Source organism: Vipera ursinii, assembly GCF_947247035.1.
Source record: "Vipera ursinii genome assembly, chromosome: 8".
NCBI lineage: Eukaryota > Metazoa > Chordata > Lepidosauria > Squamata > Viperidae > Vipera > Vipera ursinii.
In genome coordinates this window covers 3037848-3053351 of record NC_139519.1, presented here as the reverse complement: position 1 = coordinate 3053351, position 15504 = coordinate 3037848, and the positions used below count along the sequence as shown (strand labels likewise).

Here is a 15504-nt window from a genome sequence, read left to right as displayed (position 1 = left end):
AACTATTTCTTATCTACCACAGATCACCCCAATCAGTATCTCTGATCTGTCCAGATCAAATATCCTGGATTGACTCTTCATAATAAAACCTTTCCTCAGGATTTTAATTGGAAACTTTCCCAACCGTTGCATCTCATTTCTCAAGTTCCTGAATCTCTATTTTAAGTGTCTCTTGGCCCTTCCAGGAGCCTGAGCTGCCTAAGCTCTGTTCCAATGAGAAACAAACCTCGGCCTTTTCTTTAGAGTAAAATGAGTGGCTGGGACCACAGATTTCAAAAGGCTTGCAACGTCCTAATTGCTTCCTGTTAGTTTCAGGTAAGAAACAGTAAAACTGCAGGATACAGGGATCAGCCTGAGATGGATTCCAAACTGACAAGAGAGAAATTGCATAAGAATCTCATTGCTCTGATTGCTCAGAGAAACAACAGAGAGAAAGGAGAAGGCCAATGCAACAACAGTCTGGAGATAACGCCACAGCTTGTCTCTCAGGAGTGACCAGAAGGGACAAAAAAGTTTTTCTGAATGCTTCAATTAATTTGGACTATTTCCATTTTGTTTCTGTTCCTAAAACATTATTTGCTGGAATATTTTAGGAATATCAACTATAGTGTCCATATCTTGTTTCCAATGTGGCCAAGGAAATATAGGAAAATAATAATATGGCGTGATGTATACAGGACTGGAAAAATAGAGAAATCTCCTAACAAGATCCTCTGGTTGTTCAGTCTCATTGTAGCTTCAGATGACCTCCCTAAAATCTCAAAATTAACTAAAAAATATTTTAATTTTTCTTTGGCTGAAATCTTGTGAAATCCCATGTATGGTGATTATGGTATTCCTCCTTAGATTTTGACAAATCTCATACATGTCACTTATGAAAAATTATACTTTGTTTTATTCAATAGGCTTTTATCCCACCTGTATTACCTTATAAGTAACTCAAGGAGGCGAACGTACTTGATGCTCCTTCCTCCTCCTCTTTTCCCCACAACAACAACCCCGTGAGTTTGGTTGGGCTGACAGTGACTCGCCCAAAGTCACCCAGCCTAAGGCAGGACTACAACTCGCCGTCTCCTGGTTTCTAGGCTAGCATCTTAATCCCTAGATCTGAACTTCTCTTGGAGGTTACGGTGGTTTCATGAAACGGTGATTGTTGGGGGGGGGGGGAAATGGCACCTCCAATATATTTTTGGACCCTGAGGTTGGTGGATCAGAGGTTTGGGAACTAGGTTATTGAAATGTGCTGATTCTTAATTCCCAGAAATGTTTGCCACTCCATATGATCATTTTAAAGATGCTGCTGCTGGTTTTTTGGTTTGTTTTTTTTCTAGAAAAGACTAAAAGGAAACGGCCATTTTCAAACTAATTTTTTTTTCTAATTTCCTTTCCAGACCGGTTTGGACAGCAGTTTGGTTGATGGACCCAAAACAGGCCACATGGAAAAAGAGCCATTTAGCCATGCCGAAGAAGGAAGGTTAAGAGACGCCCTCCCAGCTGGCTTGGCCAATGGCGGAGGGAAAGCAGTGGCTGGAGGCGGGGACATGCTAATGGATCCCGGCATGTGGCTCGGCAGCCCGCGGGCCGAGCAGGAGTCCACGTGGGAGAGCACACCGGCCGTCCCGGGTCAGGGAGACTCTTCCAGCAATGCCAATTTGGAGGATGCTCAAAACCTAGTGGCTTTCTCAGCCGCAGCAGAGGCCGCCATGTCTTCTCATGGGTTGGCACCTCTCCTGTCCCCTTCTGCATTAAGCATGCAGCTGTATGAAAAATTTAATGCGGAGATGAATAGTGCGATGGAGGAGGGTTTGGCAGTGCCTCCTCCCAACAGCTGCCCTGGAGTTGAGGATCTGAATGCCCTCAAAGCTGCGCTTACTTTGGCCAAGCAAGGCATGAAACCACCCAACTGCAACTGTGATGGTCCGGAGTGCCCAGACTACTTGGAATGGCTAGAGAAGAAGATCCAGTCAGCCACTGGAGAAGAGGAGAGCTGCGTTGCCCAGCCCTTCAGCCAAGTTCACCAGCTGCCCTTAGACAGGGGTGCTAATGCCAAGCAGGGGCCGGCTGCGGGCGAGCAGGTGACTCTGTGCCCCCTGGAAGCCCTCCCCCTTTCTCAAAGTGCACTGAACATTGCAAAAGAGAAGAACATTAGTCTCCAGACGGCCATTGCAATTGAAGCCCTCACGCAGCTCTCCACTGTTCTTCCAGAGCCAGCCACACAGGCTCTGCCCCCTCCTGGGAGCCCCATGCAAACCATGGCCTTTGGCTCCAAAGAGCAGCCTCCCCTCCTCTCAGCGCACAACCCCAGCATGGTGCTATCTGTGTCGAGTGCTGGAATGTGCCAGAGCCACCCCTCCAGATCTGATGTGAGGCACCACTTGCTCCCAACTCTAGTGGCATCTGCGTCCTCCTCCTGGCCACAGGGAGTGAAATGTGCTCAGGATGAAGCCCCCTATTGCCTTGACCACAGCAATGGCCACCTAGAATCCGATGGCCTGTTTCCTAGCTGCAACTCTACCCCCCCGAAGGCAGACTTCCCGGAGCAACAGAGGGAAGAAGCTAAGCCCAAAGACAGAGTGTGGGACCTGCACACCAGCTCTTCCCCATCCTCCCTGGTCAGCGACACCGTGGCGGAGCTGGAGCAGCTGCTGAGCAGTTCCAACGGCTGCATCAGATCTGTCTTCAAGCAGCCAGGAGGAATCCCGGGCAAAGCAAGAGTGGCCAAATCAAAGCAGGAGAACCTCATCCACAAGGATGAAAACGCCCACCCTGACTGTCACAGCTCCCCCTCTTCCAGCCCACAGTTGTCCCAACTCTTGCAGGAGAGCAGCTTCCACAAGAAAGCCCAGAAGGCTCTGCAGCACCACCTTCATCACAAGCGCAGCCTCTTCCTTGACCAGAACGGACCTCATGGAGGGGCGCAGGAGCTGCTACCCCACTGGTGGGCTCCCAGTGCTGAAGCGCAGCCGCCTCCGAAGCAGCTGGAGAAGCCGGTCAAGGAGAGGAAGAAGAAGCCTGAAAAGAGTGGCCCCGTGAAGCCCTTCCGCAAGCAAATCCAGATCAAGAAGTCCAGGCAGAAGGATTCTCAGCCCCGCTTCTTGCCCGTGAGCCAGATCAGCTTGGAGGGCTGTCGTGCAGCTGCTGCTCTCAAGAGCCCGAGCAAAGAGGTTCAGACTGAACAGCTGCTCTCTTCGACTCCTACCAAGTTTTTGTCTCCCGCTTTACTGGCCACCAGCCTTGCAGAGAAGTCTCCATTGCAGAAGCTACTTGAAAACCGAAGCCCAGCTTCCCACACTCAGGAAACCTACCATCCTGGCCAGGAGGAGACCCAGCGTTACTTCCCAGAGAATTCTGTCTGCGAAGTTGTGCCCCTAACCAGCAACCCTGCGCCGGGCTCGGCTCCCTGCTCCTCTGCTTTGGCTTGCAGCAATGGGCATGAGGAAGCCTTCCACAGGACAACCAACTCAACAGCCCATCCGTTCTTCACCCAGAATCCTACTGCGGTGGATGAGAAGCTGGAGGAATTTATCAAAGAAATTGAGACTGAGTTTGGTGGAAATTTCACCTTTCAGAATCCAGCTCTTCCAGCCCCGCTGCTTCTCAGCGAGGGGCCTCTACCAGCCCAGCCCCCTTCCCCCCTGCTCCCACTCTCCTCTCTGAGCCAGTCTCCAGAGCCACCCGGCGGTTTGGACGTCGCTGTCCAGCCTTCAGCCCAGCAGGGTGCACAACCTTTGGCAGACACTCCCAATACGGGTCTCAAAGCCTCCCTCTTACCTGGGGCCAGTCAGTCCTTGGAAAACCCCTTTGCCGCTCAGTCCCCGAAACACATAAAAATAGAATCATCTGGTGCTATTACAGTGGTCTCCACCACGTGCTTTTACTCTGACGAAAACCAAAACCCGGATCCAGCAACCCTGGAAGGAACTCCAACCAAGAATAAAGAGCCGTTTATGCCAACTCTCAGTGGATTTTTGGAATCTCCCTTGAAATACTTGGACACCCCGACCAAAAGTTTGCTGGACACCCCTGCCAAGCGAGCTCAAGCTGAGTTCCCGACTTGCGACTGTGTGGGTAAGTCAGAGACACACAGACGCCCCTGCCCATCTGGGCTTTGCAAAAATGAAGGGAAGGTTGGCTTCCCTTAGCAGAGCAGAGGGTGGAGGGGGGATGTGAAGAAAAAGTGAGAGCGCGTACCACGCTTTTTTCCTGCAATCCACGCTGAAACCAGCATGGAGAAAGTTTTATAGTCTGAGCAAGTGGGTGAGTGTGGTGTTCCCTCGCAGGAGAGAGTGGTTTCTATTTGCTTCTCAATACGGGCTGCGTTGCTGGGGCAGAATCTAGAGGAGGGGCTGACCCACATGCTTCCCAGGTACCTCTGCGCCAGTGGTCCCAACCCTTTCTGGCTTTGTGGACCAGGGGCGGGGGGGGGGAAGAAGAAATGGTTCAGTGTGAATGGCAAGCATGCGCGCTCTCACAAATGGAGCTGTGTGCACGTGCTCTCCTGCCGCTTGCAGGGTCTGGTTCTGAACGGGCCGTGGCCCAGTAGCGGGCCGCAGCGTGGGGGTTGGGGACCCTGCTCTACGCCATATAACGAGCAAAGACAGAGCAGTTCCATTTCTTCTCAAAGGCAGATGTTTGAAATCCAGGCAGGGATGCCTAGGACAGGGGAAGGCAACCTCGAGCCATAAAAGAGCCGAGGTTGCCTACCCCTGGCCTAGGACAATCTGGGAGCAGGTGGTCCACACAGTTTTCAGTGAATTGCTGCAGTTGCCTTGCTTTGTTCACAGAAAAGGCTTCCGCTGGGAATCTCCCTCCTCTTTTTTCTCACCCCCTATGAAGACCCACTATGGGAATAGTCTGAGGCGCAGGTTAGGGGGATGTTGGGCTTGGAACTGCTTTGGGTGCTGGGGCCCTGCACGCCTGCTGCTACCGTGTTTCCCCAAAAGTAAGCCCTACCCCCAAAATAAGCCCTAGTTTTGGGGTCAGGCGCATGCCTAAAAATCAAGCTGGGGTGGGGGTGGAACTTACCATTGCAGCCAGGCCTCCCATGGATCCAGCCCACCTCCTCTGCAGCCGAAGGAGCAGCTCCATTCTGCAGCTGAGAGTGGAGCTCCGGCCTGCATTCCCAAAGGCCTCTGCAGCCGAGAACCGAGCTATGGATTGAATCCGTAGCTCGGTTCGCGGCTGCAGATGCCTTCCGGAAAGGCCTCCAATGGTGAAATGCAACTGCAGAATGAAGCTACTCCTTTGGCCCCAGAAGGAGTGGGTGGGCCTGCTGGGCAGGGCTGTCGGTGCCGGAGGTGAGTATAAAAGACACCCCCCAAAAATAAGTGCCTGGTGCCTCTTTTGGAGGCAATTTTTTAAAAAAAATAAGACCAGGTCTTATTTTCGGGGAAACACGGTAGAACGAGGGTCCTGTACCTGTCAGGCAGTAAGCCAGACAGACTGCTGAAGGGTCAGCCAAGGCCAGAGGTGAGTTGCCTATCATTTATACCAGCTAATTCTCAACTGATTGAGAAGCTGATGAGCCCATCAACTACAGAGTCTGTTTTTTGTAGGTGTGAATGGAAAGGTATTGCAGATTTCAGCAAATACTGGTAGCTCCTGAGGCAAGAGGCTGAAGAATCCCCAAAGTTAGCATGGCTGAGAATTCTTCAGAGTTCCCCCAAATAAAAAAGGCTCCTCTGCCTTTAAGTGGCAGACCCCCAAAAGTGCAGGCTGCAGGTTTTCACCAGCTGAGTCCATAAGTCACATGAAGCAAAAAGTGGCTTGTTTGGTGTTTGCTTAGCCTGATTGGGAGCACACAACTTAAATGGCTGGTCCGGCTTAGCATGATGGATGAGTGCAGTCTGTGTGTGTATAAGAGAGAGTAAATGAGTGTGGTGAGGGAAAGCCCTACAGTTTCTCCTACTACGCCAGGCTTGGAAATGCAAGAAGTGTGCTTGTGAGAGTGGGTGAAATGTCGCTGCTTTGGTCCCTCGTTCCCATAATACATCTGGCGCTCTCGCTGCCTGTGAGTGTTTGAGGCCACAGGGAATAAGGGCTACCTTCTCATTTGCCAGTGTGTGCACTTGGAATAAAAATTTGGGTGGTTTAAGAAACAGAAGTTGCTTAATGATGCTTAAAATCAGTTAACCTCCAACAAATCATGATTACAGCTTGTAGGAAAGCACCTGACCCTCTGGAGCGTCAGCAGTCATTGTAAAGTCTGAGTGACAGTTGATTGCAGTCTTGCCAGAATCTCTAGCTGCCCAGAGTCACTTGATAGTGAGATGGGCAGCATATAAATTTAATAAATCTTCCAAAGGCATTTATTTATTTATTTATTTTATTAAATTTATATACTGCCCTATTCCCGTAGGACTCAGGGTGGTTTACAGGGAAAATTAAAAGCATAACATACAAAAATTAAAATCAGTTAAAACAATTAATTAATTCAAGTCCCCGAAATTTAAATCTAAAACCCAATAAAAATTAAAACCCCTCAGCCTGGGCCAGACAGCTCGAAGAGCCAAGTTTTCAGGTCCCGGCGAAATGAGCGAAGGTCGGGGGTAGTCCTAAGTTCCGTGGGAAGTTGGTTCCATAGGGCTGGCGTGCCCACAGAGAACGCTCTTCCCCTGGGAATAACCCGCCGGCATTCCTTAACCGGCGGTATCCTGAGAAGGCCCTCCCTGTGGGAGCGCACAGGACGAAGGGACGTTGATGCCGGCAGCAGGTATTCCCTTAGATAATCCGGACCCAAGCCATTTAGGGCTTTATAGGTCATTAGCACCACCTTGAATCTCACCCGATAATGGCTTCATGCTTTGCACTCCTGAAAGTTGTCAGGTCAAATATGTGACATTGAGGCTTTTAAACAAAGTTCCTCTCCAGAAGTACAAGGAACAGTTTGTGACAGCTAAAATGCTGTGGTCATTCAGAGGCTGGATTAGAACTAGGGAGTCAGGTTCAAGTCTCTGTTCAGAGTTTGATAGGTAGCATGGTCCAGTTACTCTTTTGAAGCACTCCTATCTCACAGGGCAGGGTGAGGATAAAATAACGGGAGGCCTTGTTTACTGCAATCAATCCCAGAAGAAAGGCAGTTTATAAATGCAGTCATTCCTTGGACTGCTGCAGTGCTTGAGGTATTTGAGGGAGGAGAATGTCTTATATTTTGGGGGCACCAAAAAAAACATGGTATCAGGGTGATCAGCCTGACTGGGCGCCCCACCCCTGGCGTGCGAACAAGAGGCGGTGAGCGCACGGGGGGGTGACAATGTCCGACAGCAGCCGCAGCCCGTCGGCCCCTTGGTGCAGCACAAGTAAGTCCGAGCACGGAGGCAGAAGCGGAGGGAAGCAAGCAATCTGGATGTGCTGCCCGGCCGCCTGCTCACGGGAGGCTCACAGAAAGCTTGCCCGGCAGCAGGCAGAGGCATAGGGGAAGGCTGGCCATCCGGGTGTGCTGCACGGCCACCTGACTAGTGTGAGCCTCCCATGAGCCAGGCAGCTGCACAGCGCACCTGTATTGCCTTCCTCCCCCCCCCCCGGGGTAGGGCTTATATTAGGAGCACGCTAAAAATCAGGAGTTATTTTCTGTATCGGTCTTATTTTCAGGGAAACCTGGCACTTAAGAGCAAGTTCTCTAACAAGCGCTTTCTGGGCAGTTGACAGCCCCCTCCCAGTGCAGCCCTTGAACTGATTGCAAATGGCAAGAGCTGCCCTCTCCCAGGTGTGGCTTCTCTTCCAGCTCTGAGATGGATGCAAGATAGAAACAGAGTTTCGGGGTGGCACTCCTTGCCTCTAACCCTCTGGAATCCATATATAACTGCACCAACAAAGACAGAAAAATTTGCCTAATTTTGGTGAGGGAGTCTGGGGGCAACTTGCAGAGGGACTCTTGCAAAGCAGAGCATGGGGATAGGCAACCATGGATGAAGAGCAACCCGAAGGGTGCCAGATGTCAGCCTCTTGAGATCTGGCAGCAGAGGCTGGAAGCCCTTGGTTACACAGCACTTCCTGTTTTATGGAGAGGATCCTGTTTAATCATCGAGGGTTTTGCTTTGCCTTTTTTTGAAAAAGCCTTTTTATGTAGGTTTTCTCCATTTGAAAGGAGAAGCATTAAAACAGCCTGACTTGGGGAATAGTGGAATCCATGTAACCCCCCACTCAGAACTCCACTATTGCTTCATTATTTTTCTTTGAGGAGTCCAGGATTTTTCCCCCCTTGTCTTGGCTTTATCCGTTTCTGTCCTCCATAGGCCTGGCATCTTTTAATCCCTTCTCTCATTGCTGCTGCATAACAAAGGATCCCTGGCTTTGCCCATCCACCTGATTTGGTTTACTAGCTGCTCAGAGTCTCCTGGGCCTTGGCCTGTTGATTTCTTCACTCCAGACTCCAGGAGTGGATTGTCTTATTTACACAGACACCCACTGCAGGGGCTGTGCTTTGCCTGCCCTGCTGATTCCTCTGGCAAGAATTATTCTCAGATGCTGTTCGCAAGGAGCCTGTTTAGGGGAATTGCTTCACTGCGAGGAACATGGACATCTGTACATCCGGCTTGCCCTTTTGAAGGAGGACACCATCCATGAGAACTTGGCAGGGTGAAACAAGCCCCTGCAGTTTTCATGGCAAGATTTTGGAAGCGGTTGGCAATTGTCGCCGCCTTCTTCAGGAAAGAGGTCTAGCTCAGGATCACTCAACTGGCATTTGTGCCTAAGATAGGACTAGAACAGACTACATCTGCTCCTAGTCTAGCACTGTGACCATAAAATTAACTCAGCCCCACGAGCCAACTACATTTTAACCAGTTGGCATGTTGCAGATAGCCAGTAATTGTGGGTTGTTTGGTTTAGATTGGTGTGTTGTGTTAATCAAGCCACTGTGCCTGGTCAGTTATGATTTATAATGCCAATCAAATGTAGCTTATTAAACAAACCGTATCTTAATGCTGTGTGTGCATCCAGCCACTGAGGTGGTAGATATTATGGGCCAAGCAGTGTGAAGCCCCCTCAGGGGCAAGTATGGTTCCTGTGATAAAAGTGGCATCTCACTGTCTTCTTCCAGGATGGGGTTTGACCTTCTGGCCTAGCCTGTAGCTCTGTGTTTCCGGGTCCAGTTATTTTGCTTCCCAGCACAAATGAGGCCGGTCAAACAATGGTACCTGATGGGACCATGATATCTGCACTGGTTGAGTTCTAGAGAGGTTAGAATTTCTTGCTGGTAACGGTACAGTTTACCTTGGCAGATATTATTTAGGCCACAGAATCACATTTGGCCAGAGGATCTAGTGTTAATGCAGAACAATGTTAATTTGTAAAACAGTTTTTAACAGAGGGAGTCCACATTGGCGCCTAATGGTTTCTCTCAGGGCATCAGATCTTAGACATACCATTTCTTTGCATTTCCCCCAGTTGAGGGTTGGCAAGATGAAGGTGCCTTTGAGAATTTCTGTACTGTGTCCTTTGGACAGCTTGGCATTTGTGGTGGGCTTGGTCTGAGCCAAGACACTTTCTGGGTCTGCTAAACAGACCAGCTGGATTTATAGTAAGCAGACAGGCAAAGAGAGCAAACTCTGTTAGTGGTATCCTGCAGAGCAAAATTGGGAGCTGTGGCTCGGATGCTCAAAAGTGCTTTTTCAAAAGGCAACTGGACTTTTTTTTTTCCTTGAGGAAGTTTTTTCGTTCTTCCTCAGGGGAAAAAACAGTCCAGTTGCCTTTTGAAAAGGCACTTTTCAGACAACTATGGCCCGGGTCATTGAGAATCTCCACAGACATGTGGCTCAGATTACTTTCTTGGCTCTAAACAATCTAGAAAGGAGGAGATGCTTCGCAATTCAGTTTACACCAGTTCTGGAATGAGAGCTGCAGGTCCAACATCTTTTGAGAGGCCTTTGAAGTTGTTGGCTGCAAAATGTAAGGCTTTGACTTAATCGCTTTCCCTGCGCAGGCAGATCTTTCTTGGCATGGCAAATGCTGAAACCAGCACTGGGGCTATTTTTCCAGATCAAGGGCAGAATACGCTTCATTTTCGTTTCAATTTTCAGTTCCTTTATTTTGGGAGTAGGAAGTGAAAGAGGCAACCGTCCTTCCATTTCTGACCTCAAGCTGAATTGGAAAAGCTGATTGTGAACTTTGAATTTCTGAGCGAGCCCCGTTGAAGCTAATGGGCAACTATGGCAATGAATGACGAGCCATTTAAGAAGGAGTTATGGGAAGGGAGAAGGAAATACCCGAAGCCAGCTCAGTCCCTGGCTAATTGATGTTTAAGTCATTAAATCAGAAGCGACAGAACTTAGGGCTTGGCTGTGTTCTCTGGATCATGCTGGAAAAGGTGCTATTGCTTTGAACTCATCAAGGAAAGCCTTTCAGCAGGGGAAAGCCTTTTCTTGCAGCGGCCAATAATCATTAGATCAAGAAATCTGATTCTGAAATTAAGATCTGCAGTTTGTGTTAAGATTGGAAGTTCAAGCTCTTTTTTTGAAATGTGTCTGCACCCCAGAAGTTCTTCCGTTGAATCCAGAAGCTCTCATTTCGTGGTACTTTGATTGTGGTCCTTGGAGAGACCAGTCTGATGATGAAGAGACCCTAGGTCAGGGGTCGGCAACCTCGGCTCTCTTATGACTCGTGGACTTCAACTCCCAGAATTCCTGAGCCAGCATAGCTGGCTCAGGAATTCTGGGAGTTGAAGTCCACGAGTCATAAAAGAGCCGAGGTTGCCGACCCCTGCCCTAGGTGCTTCTATGTCATTGTATGTATGACTATAAAATAGTCTACATATTTAAATATAATACTTTAAATAACTTCTTATTTAAGCTATTTTACCCTGCTCTTCTATTTAAAAATACTGTCTCGCTGGCTTCTCACAGTACACTAAGATAAAATGGAATTGGGCAGCTTGTAACTTAGGGGGAAAAAAGTTATTATTTTAGCCATCATGTTATGCCAGTATAGTTTGCTTGAACACTGGATGATAGATCAACATAGCAGTTCTGCTTTATTTATCTGGGTTTAATGTGCTGTAGGAACCCAGACAGCATCTCATCTGTTCTTCATTGCGTTGGGATAAGGCTTGATTACCTTTGGACAATGTTCCGATTTAGGACCGCAGAAAAGTATTTCCTTTCAACTTCTAACACAACTCCCCCACACCTCCAAATCTACTTCTCAATCTGTTTCGGACTGTCATATTTTTGTTCTGGGGAGTTTTATGAGCTCCCCTGCATTCCTTTGTGGCCTCCCCATGAAGTGAAGGTGGCAGTGGAGTTAGAACGGGGAGAAGTGAACTGGCTAGCTTATTAAGCTTAAGCTTAAATATTTAAATGTATCTGACCTGGATATACCAGCTGTTTTTCTGAGCTGGGCTAGGTGACTATTGGCAGCAGCATCCTATGATCATCCTTTGATCTTACAAAGCCATTAGTGCGAGGTATGTTTTATGAGCTGGAGGAAGCTCCCAGAAATGCTGCAGGAAAAGAAGGAAGTTGATCTAGGAAAACTGATGTGTTTGCTTCCTTTAGCTTTCTTTTATGTTTATGTTTTATTTGATTTGTATACCGCCCTTCTCCCTAGGGACTCAGGGCGGTTCACAGGGCATATATAAATAACAATACAAAAGTTAAAAGGAAATTAAACCAATGCCCAGTTAAAAAACAATAATACAATACTAAAAACACCAATTTAAAAACCCATAATCCCCCATCAGGCCAGACCAGCTAATTCAAATAAGTGGGTCTTCAGGCCGCGACGGAAGGTTCGGAGGTCTGATGTCATCCGGAGCTCCACCGGCAGTTGGTTCCATAATGCCGGAGCGCCCACAGAGAAGGCCCTCCCCCTGGGGGCCACCAGTTGGCATTCCCTGACCGGAGGCACCCTGAGGAGGCCCTCTCTGTGGGCACGTACTGGGCGGAGGGAAGTTGACGCCGGCAGCAGGTGGTCCCTGAGGTAACCCGGACCCATGCCATGTAAGGACTTAAAGATCATAACCAAGACCTTGAACCTCACCCAGAAGACAACTGGTAGCCAATGCAGCTCGCGGAGCAAAGGTGTAACATGGGAGTACCGGGAAACTCCCAAGACAACTCTCGCGGCCGCATTCTGTACCAGTTGGAGCCTCCGAGTGGTCTTCAAGGGAAGCCCCATGTAGAGAGCATTACAGTAGTCAAGGCGAGAGGTCACGAGCGCATGAGTGACCGTACACAGGGCATCCCGGTCCAGATAGGGCCGCAACTGGCGCACCAGGCGAACCTGGGCGAAAGCCCCCCTAGTCACGGCCACTATATGATCTTCCAGGGTAAGCTGTGAATCTAGGAGGACTCCCAAGTTGCGAGCCCTATCCACGGGGGGTAAGAGCTCACCCCCCATAGAAAGAGATGGAACATTTTGAATGTCCCGGGATGCCGGAATGTACAGCCACTCAGTCTTGTCAGGGTTGAGTTGAAGTCTGTTCCTCCCCATCCAGACCCGAACCGCCTCCAGGCAACGGGACATCACAGCGAGGGCATCACTGGGGTGGTTTGGGGTCGAAAAAAAAAGTTGGGTATCATCGGCATATTGATGATACCCAACTCCAAAACCACGAATGATCTCACCCAGCGGTTTCATGTAGATGTTGAACAGGAGAGGCGAGAGAACCGACCCCTGAGGAACTCCACAAACGAGAGACCTAGGGGCCGATCTCTGCCCCCCTGCCAACACCGACTGCGAGCGTCCCAGGAGATAGGAGGAGAACCACTGAAGAACTGTGCCTCCCACTCCCAATCCCCTGAGACACCGCAGCAAGATACCATGGTCGATGGTATCGAAAGCCGCCGAGAGGTCTAATAGGACTAGGACAGAGGAATATCCCCTATCCTGAGCCCTCCAGAGATCATTCACCAGAGCGACCAATGCCGTCTCCGTGCTGTACCCGGGCCTGAAACCCGATTGGTAGGGGTCCAAATAATCCGCTTCATCCAGGACCAGAGGGAGCTGATGCGCCACCACACTCTCAACAACCTTCGCAAGAAAGCGAAGGTTGGAGACTGGACAAAAGTTGTTCAATACAGCTGGGTCCAAGGCAGGCTTCTTGAGGAGAGGTCTCACCACCGCCTCCTTCAAGATGGTGGGGAAATAACCCTCACTCAAGTAAGCAGATATAACCGCCTGGAGCCAGCCTCGTGTCCTCTCCCTAGCTGTATAAACCAGCCAGGAAGGGCATGGGTCCAACAAACATGTGGAGGAGCTCAGCCTCCCCATAATCCTGTCCACTTCATCAGGGGTCACAGAATCAAACTCCTCCCAGATAACATTGACAAGACCGCCCGTGTCCTGATCGCCAGACTCTGCCCAGTTGGAGTCCAAACCGGTCCGAATCCGAGCGATTTTATCCGACAGATGTTGACTAAATTCCTCGGCACGACCCTGCAAGGGATCCTCCCTCACCTCTTGATTAAGAAGTGAGCGAGTCACCCTAAACAGGGCGGCCGGGCGATTATCTGCGGACGCGATGAGGGTGGAGAAGTAATTACACCTCGCCACCCTCATCGCTGCGAGATAAGACCTAATATAGGTTCTTAACTTCAACCGGTCGGGTTCGGATCGGCTCGACCTCCAACAGCTCTCTAGGCCCCGTTTCCGACGCTTCATCTCCCGGAGCTCCGCGGAGAACCATGGAGCTCGCTGGGATCTGCGCCGGGTCAGGGGCCGCAAGGGTACAACCCGGTCAAGTGCCTCAGTGGCTGCCCTTTCCCAGGCTTCCACTAAGGCATCCGCCGAGCTGTGAGCAATGGAGGCAGGTGGGGACCCCAGCGCCGCTTGGAATCTATCAGGATCCATTAAGCGTCTGGGGCGGTACCATCTAATTGGCTCCGTACCCCCACGGCGGGGGGTGGCAAAACGGAAGACCAGCCGCAGGAGATGATGATCGGTCCATGACAGGGGCATAATAAATGGAGAGCCCCCACCAAGATCATCCAACTACCGTCTAGATAAAAAAATCAGGTCAAGGGTGTGGCCTCCCTCATGAGTTGGTTCAGAAATTACTTGCGTCAGGTCCATGTCCGTCATGGAAGCCATGAACTCCCGAGCTAGCTCAGATGAACCTCCCAGGGATGGTAGATTGAAGTCTCCCAAAACTATAAGTTTGGGAAACTCAACCACCAACCCCGAGAGGATATCGAGCAGCTCGGGCAGGGCTGCCGCTGCGCGACTTGGCGAAATGTACACCAGCAGCAAGCCCAACTGCGCCCCAGAACCAAATCTCACAAAGAGAGACTCGCACCCGACTATCTGAGAAACGGTGGTCTCCCGCAGACATAAGGTCTCCCTAATAGTGACCGCCACTCCCCCACCCCTACCATGAGCTCGTGGCCGGTGTAGCACCCGGAAGCCTGGTGGGCAGAGGTCAACCAAAGGGACCCCACCCTCTGGGCCCAACCAAGTCTCCGTGATGCAAGCCAGGTCCGCATGCTCACCCTCAACTAAATCCCTGACGAGGGGAGCTTTGTTAACCACGGACCTGGCATTCAGGTACACCAGCCGGAGCTCAGGAGGCTGCACATCCTCGCTCCCGGGACCTCGGGGAAGAAGCAGAGGGTCGGAGCGCCTCACCGCTTGCAAGTAGCGGAGACGGCCCTCCCGGTAGCGATACGGCCCCCTGTCTATCCGCCTGCTGCCATTCCCCGTCGTGGGAATTGGTAATCCCACGACCCGCTCATGAGCCCTTGGGTTGAAAGACAGATTTTTTTTCTTCCTGTCAAAAGAATTCTGTTCTGGGGCAGGAAGAGAGCTAGGTGAACCTCTTGTGGAAACATTCTGGAATGGCAGATTTGGAAATCCTTCCCAAGCTCTGTGGGATGAATGGGGGCTGTTTGGGGAGGCATCTGCTTGTTCTCTAGGCCAGTGTGTGATTTCTGAGTTGTTCATCATATACATATTAGCGCTATTTGGTTCTTACAATGTTTTGTTTTAATGTAAAACATTTTGCTTTAATCATCTTTTGTTAACCAGGGAAACTTTTTAAACCATTGAATACTATCCAGTGCAGCAGTTGACTGTCCAGTATTTAATGTGGTTGAAAGTCGAATAAAGTGGCCATCAGGAATTAGATTCCCTTCACTGTTGAGGTTTCAGCTGCTCTTGAGAAAAGGTTGCCAGGTTTACTTCTTTGAAATGTCCCTTGTCTGCCAAACGCAGAAAAGTGGGCAAGGTGGAGAGTCTCCTTTCACTGTTTATGTCAGGAAAAGCACCCATCTTCAACTTACAAGAGGCATTTAAAGTTTGCTCCGGGTTCCTTTTCAGTATTGGAACAGTCCCTTGAGGGACCTGTCTTCAGTCAATGACTTCCATTCCTTGGCTACAAAAAGCGAATCGACTAATTGCTTGTTCTTGCTTTTTCAACAGAACAAATAGTTGAAAAAGATGAGGGCCCATATTACACTCATCTGGGATCTGGACCAACTGTGGCATCCATTAGGGAACTGATGGAGGAACGGTAAGTCATGATAGGGATCCTGAAGAACTTGAGAAGAAAAAGTCTCCACTGGTATATCA

At 49.9% G+C, this 15504-nt stretch overlaps 1 protein-coding gene across 1 annotated transcript in view; it reads left to right on the top strand.

Annotated features, from left to right (window-relative positions):
- The window catches only part of TET3 (tet methylcytosine dioxygenase 3), an 88969-nt gene that overhangs the window by 48586 nt on the left and 24879 nt on the right, over window positions 1-15504 (top strand). The window contains exons 2-3 of the mRNA XM_083368588.1: window positions 1392-4068; window positions 15355-15445. Coding sequence (XP_083224714.1) covers window positions 1437-4068; window positions 15355-15445 — 2723 coding nt within the window. The 5' untranslated portion in view covers window positions 1392-1436. The remainder of the gene's footprint in view (window positions 1-1391; window positions 4069-15354; window positions 15446-15504) is intronic.